Below are 12,290 nucleotides of genomic sequence, written 5' to 3'. Positions count from 1 at the left end.
GTGTCTGCCACTCATTACAGTTTTCCTCCACTGAACAAAGCAATGCCGCCTGTTTAGTCCTGTTACCAATTTTGAACTGCATTTAGCCTACTTTATTATTTGGGCATACTAAATGTGTCTGCCACCCAGTACAGTTGTCCTCCACTGAACAAAGCAATGCTGCCTGTTTAGTCCTGTTACCAATTTTGAACTGCATTTAGCCTACTTTATTATTTGGGCCTATATCTGGGTTTCCTCCTCATCCTGCCCATTGCCCAGCCACTGCTAGATGAGTCTGCTGGTACATTGACCCAGACCACTACATTCCCCTAGCACTCTACACAGCCAGAATCTGACCCTGCTGAAAGTCAGGTTCCCCTTCACGCATACTATACCACCTTACACGGGGACAAAGAGGAAGGTGTAGATGAAAGTGTAGGTTCCTTCATCAGGTGGGGGGCATACTCGTTGGCGACATCACTGGCACAGGGCCCCTCATAGTACGCAAAATTGTCTCTGCCAGTGGGAGGCACCACCCGCCATCAAACACACCGCCGTACTATGAGGAGCCCTGTGCCAGTGCCAACGAGTGGGCCCCCCCTGCTTGCTCAGGATCACAGCACTTCAAAGTTGAAATACTTACCTCTCCCTGCTCCACTGCTGTGACGTATTCCGCGTTTCCTGGACCCACGAAAATCTTGAGCCAGCCCTACCCCCCCACAACTTTAGCCAAATGACCCCCAGTTTTCAATGCCTAACTATTATTATAAAGTAAACTAAGATTGACAAGCTTAAGTAATAAGAATTGATGTTTTTGGCATTAAAATGGGCACTGTAGGTGTTTTCCTGTCCTCCACTCACTGCCGACTTTGATTCCCTATTGACTTGCATTGGGTTTCGTGTTTCAGTCGGCCCCCGACTTTTCGCAATAATCGGCCGATTTCAACCGACCCGACTTTTGACAAAGTCGAGTTTCGCGAAAACCAACTCGATCCGAAAAAAGTAAAAGTCGCTCAACTCTAGACACCACTGCTTCTTCCACTGCTGTGCGTGGATGCCCTGTCCATGGTGCCTGCAAAGATGCCTCACAACTAGCACCATCATCAAGCACGTCCTTGTCTCAGTGCAGCATCCAGTTGAACATACCCCAGTCCTTAGAACACAAGCGTAAATACGCAGCCAATGCCCACCAGAGGTCATCCCTCCAAACAATTTTCTATACCCCTACCTCATACTTCTCTAAGCTATTATACACTAGGGGAACTTCCCTCCTGCCTAAACTTCTGCCACCTTTATACATTTGATCAGGAATCAAGTAACCCCATGAATAAGACCCAGGAGGGTCGAAATGTCGGGTTCTATCTGCACATAATTTCTTTTGGTGGCAACCTTGATTGTTAACACAATAAACTTTTGTAATTTTTGCATCACATCAACTTTGAATGTGCGGTAATTTTTTGATATATGACTGTTTGGACCGCATGGTCTGTTTTACCAGCACCTCCCCGTTTCTGACCTGAGTGCACACCATTATCCCTCTATACTGGTGGAATTATAACTGATAAGCGCATTCGCCTGTCAACTGAAAATGCTGACAGGCTGACTCTTAGGCTGCCGTCACACTAGCAGTATTTGGTCAGTATTTTACATCAGTATTTGTAAGCCAAAACCGGTAGTGGAACAAAGAGAGGAAAAGTATAACAGAAACATATGCACCACTTCTGCATTTATCACCCACTCCTGGTTTTGGCTTACAAATACTGATGTAAAATACTGACCAAATACTGCTAGTGTGACGGCAGCCTGATAAAAATGATCAAGGATTGGTATGGGCCAGATTTCTCTAGCCCACCGAATGATCACAGGGAATCAACTTCAAATTCAGTGTCATTTTTTTGGGAGGTCTAGTCCCATGCACCTCTTCAAAGCCACACATGGGTTTACGCTTCCTTATTTTGCCTATTTGCTGTTATCCTTCTCCTTCCCCTCATCCTCATCAGCCACCACCACTAGATCAACATGGTGACCGTGATGCAACAGGCACGTTATTATGTTATAGGGTGTTTATGATGACTGTACAAACATTTTTTACACAGTATGTTGATGTGTACCCCCAGGGGGAAATATTTGTCAGCCCACTTAGTGTATGGGAATTCCAAGTATAGGAGACCCGTGCTCCGTTAAATTGGGAAAATAATTTTTAGGAGGCCATCATCCACATCTCTTCAAACATTAACACTACATCACCAGTGTGAACATGTTCCGTGATGCAACGAATTATTTTTTTTCAAGGGTGTTTATGATGTCCATACAAAAAATGTTTACACAGCATGTTGATGTGTACCCCCCCAGGGGAAAATGTTTGTCAGCCCATACACTTACTGCATGGGCATTACAAGTATAGGAGACCTGCTCCTTTAAACTGGGAAAACATTTTTCAAAGGCAATAGTCCACATTTATTCCAAGGGGGATTGGGGTGCATGCAAATTTGGAACAGGCCTTGCATTCACTTCATGGGCAAACTTTATGGGAGTACCAAATGACTAATAATGGGAACTTTGTTTTCATGTGGCCATTCAAACCTCATTTCAAAAGCTTATTGGGGTGCGTGTAACTTTGGGGCAGGGCAGGCATTGCATTCAATGCTTAAGCAAACAGTATGGGAGTACCAAATGAATAATGGAAACTTTGGTTGCATGTGGTCATCCATTACGTCTATTCAATAGGTTGTGTCCAAATTTTGGTCAGCCCTGCCACTCCCGGAATAAAAGTATAGGGGACCCACTGTTTAATAATGGGAACAACAAGCATAGCCAGCGGATGGATTTCTAAGAATAGTGAGGGCCGACTGCTGGCCCTATCAAAATAGACTTTGTGACTTTCAGAGTCCTTCCTTCATAAATGAAACAGGATGTGTCTGATGATGTGTCACACACCACATCGCCAAATAAGGTTGTAAAATGTTAAAATTACATTTCCCAGTGAATGCATTTGTTTTGGTTGAAAGCAATGCTAAAGTTGAAAAACGCATCAGAAATGCTATGTGTGAACATAGCCCAAGTAGTGGAGGAGCATGTTTGTTTTGGTTTATTTTGCCTTACATACTAATCAAAAGGATGTTCCTTAACAAATTTCCCAGGAAAATCCATTTTGGTTTCCTTTTTGTATGTTTTATTGTGCGCCTGTAAAAGTGGTGTAAGACTCTGACAACATTGTTCACAGCTGTGATCTGGGACTCAAAAATACTTCCAGAAGTATTCCCCATGATGTTCCCATGTCATTTGATCACTGTTCCCATCCATTTAAGACGTTTTTAGACCTCAAAAGGACCACAGGGGGAAGACGCGGCAAGAATGCTCGGTTTTCCTATAGACTTACATTGGGGTCATTGCTCGGGTCGAGCAACCAAGCATTCCAATTTCCTTGACCCCAGAAACGAGCACCCAAGCATTGTAGTGCTCGCCCATCATTAATAAAGACGTGATGACGCTCCGCGGCCAGCCAATCACTGTAATGCCACAACCAACATGGCTGCGGCATTACAGTACGTGGCAGACAATACCTGCCTGGTGATTAGTGCTCTTTAGAGTGCCAAACATGCAGGGTGGGGACGAGAGCTCCCGCCGAACAAACCCGGAAATGCTCGGCACTTGCCGAGTATCACGAGCACTGCGATGCTTGGGCGAGTACTGAGGATGCTCGTTCATCACTAATTATATAGTCATTACAGAGTGAACTATCTCAAGTGTTTAATTCTGTTAATGTTGATGATTATGACTTACAGCCAATAAAAACCCAAAGTCATTATCTCAGTAAATTAGAATACTTTATAACACCAGCTTGAAAAATGATTTTAAAATCCAAAATGTTGGCCTACAAAAATGGATATTCAGGAAATGCACTCAATACCTAGTTGAGGCTCTTTTGCATCAATTACTGCATCAATGTGGACTGGCATAGAGGCGATCAGCCTGTTGCACTGCTGAGGTGTTATGGAAGCCCAGGTTGATTTGCAGCCTTCAGCTCGTCTGCATTATTGGGTCTGGTGTCTCATCTTACTCTTGACAATACCCCATAGATTCTCTATGGGGTTAAGCACAGGTTAAGTTTTCTGGCCAATCAAGCACAGTGATAATGTTTTTAAACCAGGTATTCGTACTTGTGGCAGTGTGGACAGGTGCCAAGTTCTGCTGGAGAATTAAATTTCCATCTCCAAAAAGCTTGTCGGCAGAGGGAAGCATGAAGTGCTCTAAAATTTCCTGGTAGATGGCTGTGCTGACTGTGGTCTTGATAAAACACAGTGGACGTACAGGAGCAGATGACATAGCTCCCCAAACCATCACTGATTGTGGAAACTTCACACTAGACCTTAAACAGCTTGGATTGTGGCCTCTACACTCTTCTTCAGACCTGGGACCTCAATTTCCAAATGAAATGCAAAATTTACTTTCATCTGAAAACAACACCTTGGACTACTGAGCTTAAGTCCAGTTCTTTTTCTCCTTGGCCCAGGTTAGACGCTTTTGACGTAGTGTATTGGTCATGAGTGGCTTCATACAAGGAATGCGACACTTGTAGTCCATGTCCATGATACGTCTGTGTGTGGTGGTTCTTGAAGCAATGACTGTAGCAACATTCCACTCCTTGTAAATCTCCCCCAAATTTTTGAATAGCCTTTTCTTAACAATACTTTCAAGGCTGCAGTTATCCTGGTTGCTTCTAGCACATTTTTTCCTTCCACTCAACCTTCCATTAATATGCTTGGATACAGCACTCTGAACAGCCAGCTACTTTAGCAATGACCTTTTGTGGCTTACCCTCCTTCTGGACTGCGTGAATGACTGCCTTCTAGACATCTGTCCAGTCAGCAGTCTTCCTCATGATTGTGGAGCCTACTGAAACAGTCTAAGGGACCTTTTTTAAATGCTTAGGAAGCCACTGCAGGTGATTTTATTCTAATTTACTGACATAATGACTTTTGGGTTTTCATTGACTGTAGATATAGTCATCAACATAAATAAACACGAGATAGATCACTCTAATGGCTCTATATAATACGTTTTGCATTGAAGAACTGAAATAAATTAACTTTTTGATGATATACTAATTTAGTGAGAAGCACTTGTATGTGACTATGTAAAAACAATTAAGAACGTAAAGCTTCTCCCCTGTGTGAATTCTTTGGTGGCTAGAAAGAGATGGTTTCTTCACAAAACATTTTTCCACATTATGAACATGAAAATGGCTTCTCCCCTATGTGGGTTTTCTGGTGGCTAACAAGATTTGCTTTGTGGTTAAAACATTACCCACATTCTGAACAGGAAAAAGGCTTCTTCCCTGTGTGAGATCTATGATGTCTGACAAGAGCTGATTTATGTAGAAAACATTTCCCACATTCTGAACAGGAAAAAGGCTTATTTCCTGTGTGAGTTCTTTGGTGGCTAACAAGATGCGCTTTCCTGTAAAAACATTTATCACATTCTGAACATGAATAAGGTTTCTCCCCTGTGTGGATTTTCTGGTGGCTAACAAGATTCGTTTTGCGTTTAAAACATTTCCCACATTCTGAACAGGAAAAAGGCTTCTCCCCTGTGTGGGTTTTCTGGTGGTTAACAAGATTTGCCTTTTGGTTAAAACATTTCCCACATTCTGAACAGGAAAAAGGCTTCTCCCCTGTGTGGGTTTTCTGGTGGCTAACAAGATGCACTTTTTGCTTAAAACATTTCGCACATTCTGAACAGGAAAAAGGCTTATCCCCTGTGTGAGTTCTTCTGTGGGTAAAAAGATGCGCTTTGTTGTTAAAACATTTCCCACATTCTGAACAGGAAAAAGGCTTCTCCCCTGTGTGAGATCTATGATGTGTGATAAGAACGTTTTTATCTGCAAAACATTTCCCACATACTGAACAGGAAAAAGGCTTCTCCCCTGTGTGTGATCTATGATGTTTGACAAGATTTGATTTATGTACAAAACATTTCCCACATTCTGAACAGAAAAAAGGCTTCTCCCCTGTGTGGGATTTCTGGTGGCTAACAAGACTCGCTTTCTGGTTAAAACATTTCCCACATTCTGAACAGGAAAAATGCTTCTCCCCTGTGTGAGCTCTAAGATGTCTGACAAGAACTGATTTATCTAGAAAACATTTTCCACATTCTGAACAGGAAAAAGGCTTCTCTCCTGTGTGAGTTCTTTGGTGGGTAACAAGATGCGCTTTCCGAATAAAACATTTTCCACATTCTGAACATGAAAAACGCTTCTCCCCTGTGTGAATTCTCTGGTGACTAAGAAGATATGATTTCTGGGTAAAACATCTCCCACACTTGGAACAAGAAAATCTACTGTCTGTTTTATGAAGGTTTTGTTGATTAAGAAAGTTTTCCCCTAGAAAAGTCCTATTTCCATATTCTGAAAATGAAAATGTCTTCATTGCTTTAGGAGCTGTTCGTTTTTGTATGGTTAATTTGTGACTTTGATTTTCCTTAGCAGTCGGTAATGAATCAGAAGACAGGACCTGATCCAAAGGATCAGATGACAGATCTTTGCTGTGAAGGGATGATGGTATATCTTGAGTAATGGCATTTACTTCAATTGTATCCTGTGGAATCTCAAGATCATCTGATTTAAACATTGAAGATGTCAGCTGTCCTGCTGATCTCCTGGTATGGTCATCTGCCAAGAATAAAACTAAGTATTATTTTAGAATAAAATATCCTTGAATTCTATACTTAACATTTCTACTTAAATGGTCTCTAAAAATAGCAAGTTATGCAAAATTATTGAATTATTCACCAAGACAATGATAGTTTACAGTTTACTAGACTGTGCTCAAAACCGCATTAAGAAACAATTTTTTGGCATTACCATAGTGAGAAGAAACTACTTATTTTACGGCATGTGTATCTCCTGGAGCACAATCTGGGCACTATGTGTTGGGTAATAACTTGGGATATTTGCAATTTTCACTTTCCAACATCCACTGCGCGTGCTAATATCTGGAAACTGCAGTGCAGTCAAAATAGTCACTATTCCTATAGATTAATTCATTGAGGGTTATAATTTACAAAATGGAGTCACTTTATTAGGATTTCATCAGCTCTGGTTTTCTGCAATTTTATCATATTAGGGATTCTGCAAATGGTGTGCCCCATCTCCTCTGGGATATGCTTCTGCAATGTCTGCTTCGGACACCAGACACAGCCTTACTCATTCTGCAGACGATGCTGGTAACAGAGGTGGTGTTGGAACCAGAAGCCATCCAGTCTGGCTGTATTGGTATGTGTGCTGTCAGCCGCAGTAATCTGCTCTCTGTTTTAGCCAATCGGAATGCACCACATCTTTTTTTAATCAGATACATTTTTATTAACCGTAACAAGATTTACAACAGATCACATGTTCATACTAATTTTATGTTTTACAGTAAACTAACCCCCCCCCCCCATGGAGACTATATCAGGAGCAAACAATAATTCGTCCATAGTTGACAATATCAAACAGAGTTCCAGTTTACCATAAGTTGTACTCTATAATACTATATACTGGTATAACATAAATTAATCCTATCCAACCACGGCTGCCATAATTTATGGAAGAAATCTAGCTTGTTTCTCATGGTGTAAATATTTTCGCGTCTGGCCGGAGGCTCCTCTCTAATCCAAAATTTTGCAATCAGTTTCCTTGCAATAAATAATCTTGCAATTAGAATTTTAGTCACATTGTCAGATAATATTTCCTCCACATACCCTAACATACCGTATATACTCGAGTATAAGCCGAGATTTTCAGCCCAAATTTTTGGGCTGAAAGTGCCCCTCTCGGCTTATACTCGAGTCAAGGTGGGTGGCAGGGTCGGCGGGTGAGGGCGCTGAGGCATACTTACCTGCTTCCAGCGATCCTGGCGCTCCCCCTGCATTCCCACGGTCTTCGGTGCTGCAGCTCTTCCCCTCTTCAGCGGTCACGTGGGACCGCTCATTAGAGAAATGAATAGGCGGCTCCACCTCCCATAGGGGTGGAGCCGCCTATTCATTTCTCTAATCAGCGGTGCCGGTGACCGCTGATAGAGGAAGAAGCTGCGGCACCGAAGACAGCTGTCCGGGAGAAGGAGCCGGACGCAGGGAGCAGGTAAGTATGTCATATTTACCTGTCCCCGTTCCAGCCGCCGGGCGCCGCTCCATCTTCCCGGCGCCGCTACATCTTCCCGGCGTCACTGCGCTCTGACTGTGCAGGTCAGAGGGCGCGATGACGCATATAGTGTGCGCAGCACCCTCTGCCTGATCAGTCAGTGCGCAGAGATGCCGGGACCGGACGCTGGGAGCTGCAAGCAAGAGAGGTGAGTATGGCTTTTTTTTTTATTGCAGCGGCACAGATTTATGTGGAGCATTTATGGGGAAATATGAACGGTGCAGAGCATATAGGGCACAGCTATGGGGCAGTATGAACGGTGCAGAGCACTATATGGCACAGCTTTGGGGCAGTATGAACGGTGCAGAGCACTATATGGCACAGCTATGGGGCAGTATGAACGGTGCAGAGCACTATATGGCACAGCTATGGGGAAATATGAATGGTGCAGAGCACTATATGGCACAGCTATGGGGAAATAATGAACGGTGCAGAGCACTATATGGCACAGCTATGGGGAAATAATGAACGGTGCAGAGCACTATATAGCACAGCTATGGGGCAATAATGAACGGTGCAGGGAACTATATGGCACAGCTATGGGGAAATAATGAACGGTGCAGAGCACTATATGGCACAGCTATGGGGAAATAATGAACGGTGCAGAGCACTATATGGCACAGCTATGGGGAAATAATGATCTATTTTTATTTTTGAAATTCACCGGTAAATGCTGCATTTCCACCCTAGGCTTATACTCGAGTCAATAAGTTTTCCCAATTTTTTGTGGCAAAATTAGTGGGGTCGGCTTATACTCGGGTCGGCTTATACTCGAGTATATACGGTACATATTAATTAACGAATCTCTAGGGATAATGCACCCGTACACCACTCCAATGCAGTTCAACACTACAATCCAATAGGAGAAAATCTGGGACAATGCCAAAGCATATGCATAATGTCCGCCTGAGATTTCGAAAACCTTGGGCAATCAGATTTGGACTTTGAAAGCACCACACCTTACTAAAGCTTGAAGCATATTGCCGGAATCTGCCAGATACAGCCTTGATCTCCTCTAGTTCAGTCCTTTGTGCTTAGCTCCCAGCTTGTATATTTTTTTCCTGTTGTGACCTTGGCCTGTTTACTGACTACTCTTATGTCTCCCGAGTTAGTATTTTCTCTGGCCCCGTGGTTCTGACACAGTTATCTGTCTATTCTTCTTCCCACCTTATTCCACAGAACAGCCGGTAACACTGTGCCCCAAGGTCTCTGTATAAGTCCAAATCCATGTAGAGGTTAAAGAAGTTAAAAGATGATGGGCAAAACTGACTATAGACAATAACACATCTACTGAAATGATCAAGCTGAACAATCATCCTCAGGAAAAAAAATGAGTAGTGGTGAAACTTCTTTGGAGTAATTGGAGTAAGGGACTCGGTGGCTCTAAGCAATATAAACTATCGTGAGGGCCAATATTTTCTGTCAGATGAATGTCAAGAAGAAGTATTAGACATTTAAATAGAACTTTTTATAATAGTGCAGAGCTGAGGTGTCTTAAATTTTGATCTCAGGCATTTGGTAATTGAAACCTTTTTTTAAAACACTCCCAGGGAGTTACAGACTCAGATACGTGAGACAGGCCTACCACAATCAAACAATCATAAATAATGAACTTGTAAAAAAAAAAAAAAAATATATATATATATATATATATATATATATGTTATATCCTCAACAACATATGTATGAGGGGAGAACTCCAACACTAAACCGGGGTTGCACTCATTTATGGTGGACCATTGGAGCTACTATGAGTCCTGACCAGAAGAGTAGAGAAAGTATTAGTGTTCCCCATTTCAGGAGAGATTACTGCACAATCTGAATTATTTAGGATTATAAACATAAACGTAATTTATGATGTGGAGTGAATCCATGAAACCAGGGCTTGAGCCAACACATCTCCTGCAGGCAAGCATAAATTTACAGTGGGTACGAGAAGTAAACATAACCCTTTAAAGTTTCCACTTTGTGTTTCTTTGCAGCCATTTGTTAAATTCAAAAAAGTTCATTTTTTTCTCATTAATGTACACTCCAAGTGCGGTGAAATTGCAAAAAGAAGTGCAATCCCATACTTGTTTTTTGTTTGGCTTTTTTGCTACCTTCACTAAATGCTAAAACTGACCTGCCATTATAATTCTCCTGGTCATTACGAGTTCATAGACATCAAACATGTCTAAGTTCTTTTTTATCTAAATGGTGAAAAAAGATTCCAAACTTTGTTAAAAAAAAAACAACGCTATTTTTTGATACCCGCAGCGTCTCATTTTTCGCGATCTCGGGTTGGGTGTGGGCTTATTTTTTGTGCACTGAGCTGACTTTTTAAAGATACCATGTTGGTGCAGATACGATCTTTTGATCGCCCATTTTTGCATCTTAATGCAATGTCGTGGAAACGAAAAAAACATTTCTGGAGTTTTGACATTTTTTTCTCGCTACGATGTTTAGCGATCAGGCTAATCCTTTTTTTATTCACAGATCGGGCAATTCTGAAAGCGACAATACCAAATATGTGTAGGTTTGATTTTATTTTTGTTTTATTTTGAATGGGGCGAAAGGGGTGTGAGTTGAAATTTTATATTTTTTATTTTTACATTTTTAAAACTTTTTTTTATTAAACTTTCGGCATGCTTCAATGGTCTCCATAGGAGACTAGAAGCTGCTACAACTCGATTGGCTCTGCTACATAGAGGCTATGTTCAGGTCGCCTCTATATAACAGATTTATTCACTTGCAATAAGCGTCGACCACTGGGTGGTGCTCACAGAAAGCCGGCACTGACAACCATAGAAGTTTCCAGGAGACCTCAGATTGTCATGCCAAAACACTGGTGACCCGCAATGAAGTGACGGGTTGTCACCGGTGTGTTTATTTCTGGCACGATTGACAGAAGCAAAATTTAAATGCAGTTTGTAACGGGGTCTACCAAGCTGGGGTACCTCTTTCAGTACCACACCGTGTTTCAGGAGGTCCACTCTGTTTTGGCTGGAGTCTGAATGAAGGACGCTGGCTGGAATTGCTTGGTTACATGGGCGCATATAAAAGATCACTGCTTCTCCACGTATTTCCAGTCTGACAAGACTTTAATCACAGGACACCAAACATATCACACAGATACAGAGGGCAGGCCAATAGAAAAGCGGCAGGCCAGACATACATTACAATAGCCGCAGGTGGCCGGAGCCTGCCGATATTTACTGTGGGAATTACAAAGGTGGGGGGCGGACAAAAGGGGAATATCGTGTCCCCTCTGCCCAGGGTCGCAGCCTGTGGGCTGATGCATTAGGGACATGCATCTCACATGGAACCTATTATACATACATATAACTGCACAACATATTCTGGGTGCTGAGTGGTTCCGTAACACGGCTCCCCTTTTCAGCAATGCGATCGGCATACACAGTTTGATCCTTAACCGATCGGTTTGGGGATGACCGAAGTTTATGGGGTTGGTACAAGTTCCGTTTGTCGACTTAGTCCATTGGCGTTACCGTTTTGTTTGCCGGGTCTGTAGTGGATGGTGAAGTCCAGAGGTTGTAGGGCTAAACTCCACCGCAGCAATCTGGCGTTGTCTCCGGAGAACCGATTAAGCCAGACTAGGGGATTATGGTCCGTTAGGAGGGAAAACTGTCATCCATCATCCATACAAATATGGTTGCAACTTTTTGAGTGCCCATACTACCGCCAGGCACTCCTTCTCGATGGCCGCATAGCTTACTTCACGGGGCAGTAGTTTCCAACTCAGGTAAGCTACCGGGTGTTCTTGGCCGTCCGGCCCGACTTGGCTCAGTACTGCCCCCAATCCAAACATAGAAGCGTCTGTGTGAACAAGGAAACGTTTAGTTGGATCGGGTGCGGCCAATACTGGGGTATTGGTGAGGGCGTCCTTTAGTTGGCAGAAGGCTTCCTCACACTCTGGGGTCCAGGTTACCTGGCAGGGTTGGTTCTTACGGGTCAGATCAGTGAGGGGCTTGGTTACGCTGCTGTAATTGGGAATTAATTTCCTGTAATACCCCGCTATCCCTAGAAACGCCATGACCTGGGTTTTAGTGCGTGGGGTGGGCCATGTGGCTATGGCCTCAATCTTGGCTGGTTCTGGTTGCTGTTTCCCACTTCCCACCCAATGCCCTAAATA

General features: G+C 42.9%; 1 protein-coding gene across 1 annotated transcript in view; it reads right to left on the bottom strand.

Moving 5' to 3' along the window:
- Positions 1 to 2,277: 2,277 nt before the first annotated feature.
- Positions 2,278 to 12,290, bottom strand: part of LOC138663266 (oocyte zinc finger protein XlCOF22-like) — a 51,842-nt gene continuing 41,829 nt past the window's right edge. The window contains exon 7 of the mRNA XM_069749440.1: positions 2,278 to 6,649. Within this exon, the coding sequence (XP_069605541.1) occupies positions 5,283 to 6,649 (1,367 nt within the window). The 3' untranslated portion in view covers positions 2,278 to 5,282. The remainder of the gene's footprint in view (positions 6,650 to 12,290) is intronic.

This window comes from Ranitomeya imitator, chromosome 2, assembly GCF_032444005.1.
Source record: "Ranitomeya imitator isolate aRanImi1 chromosome 2, aRanImi1.pri, whole genome shotgun sequence".
NCBI lineage: Eukaryota > Metazoa > Chordata > Amphibia > Anura > Dendrobatidae > Ranitomeya > Ranitomeya imitator.
This window is presented reverse-complemented; position numbering and strand designations above follow the sequence as displayed.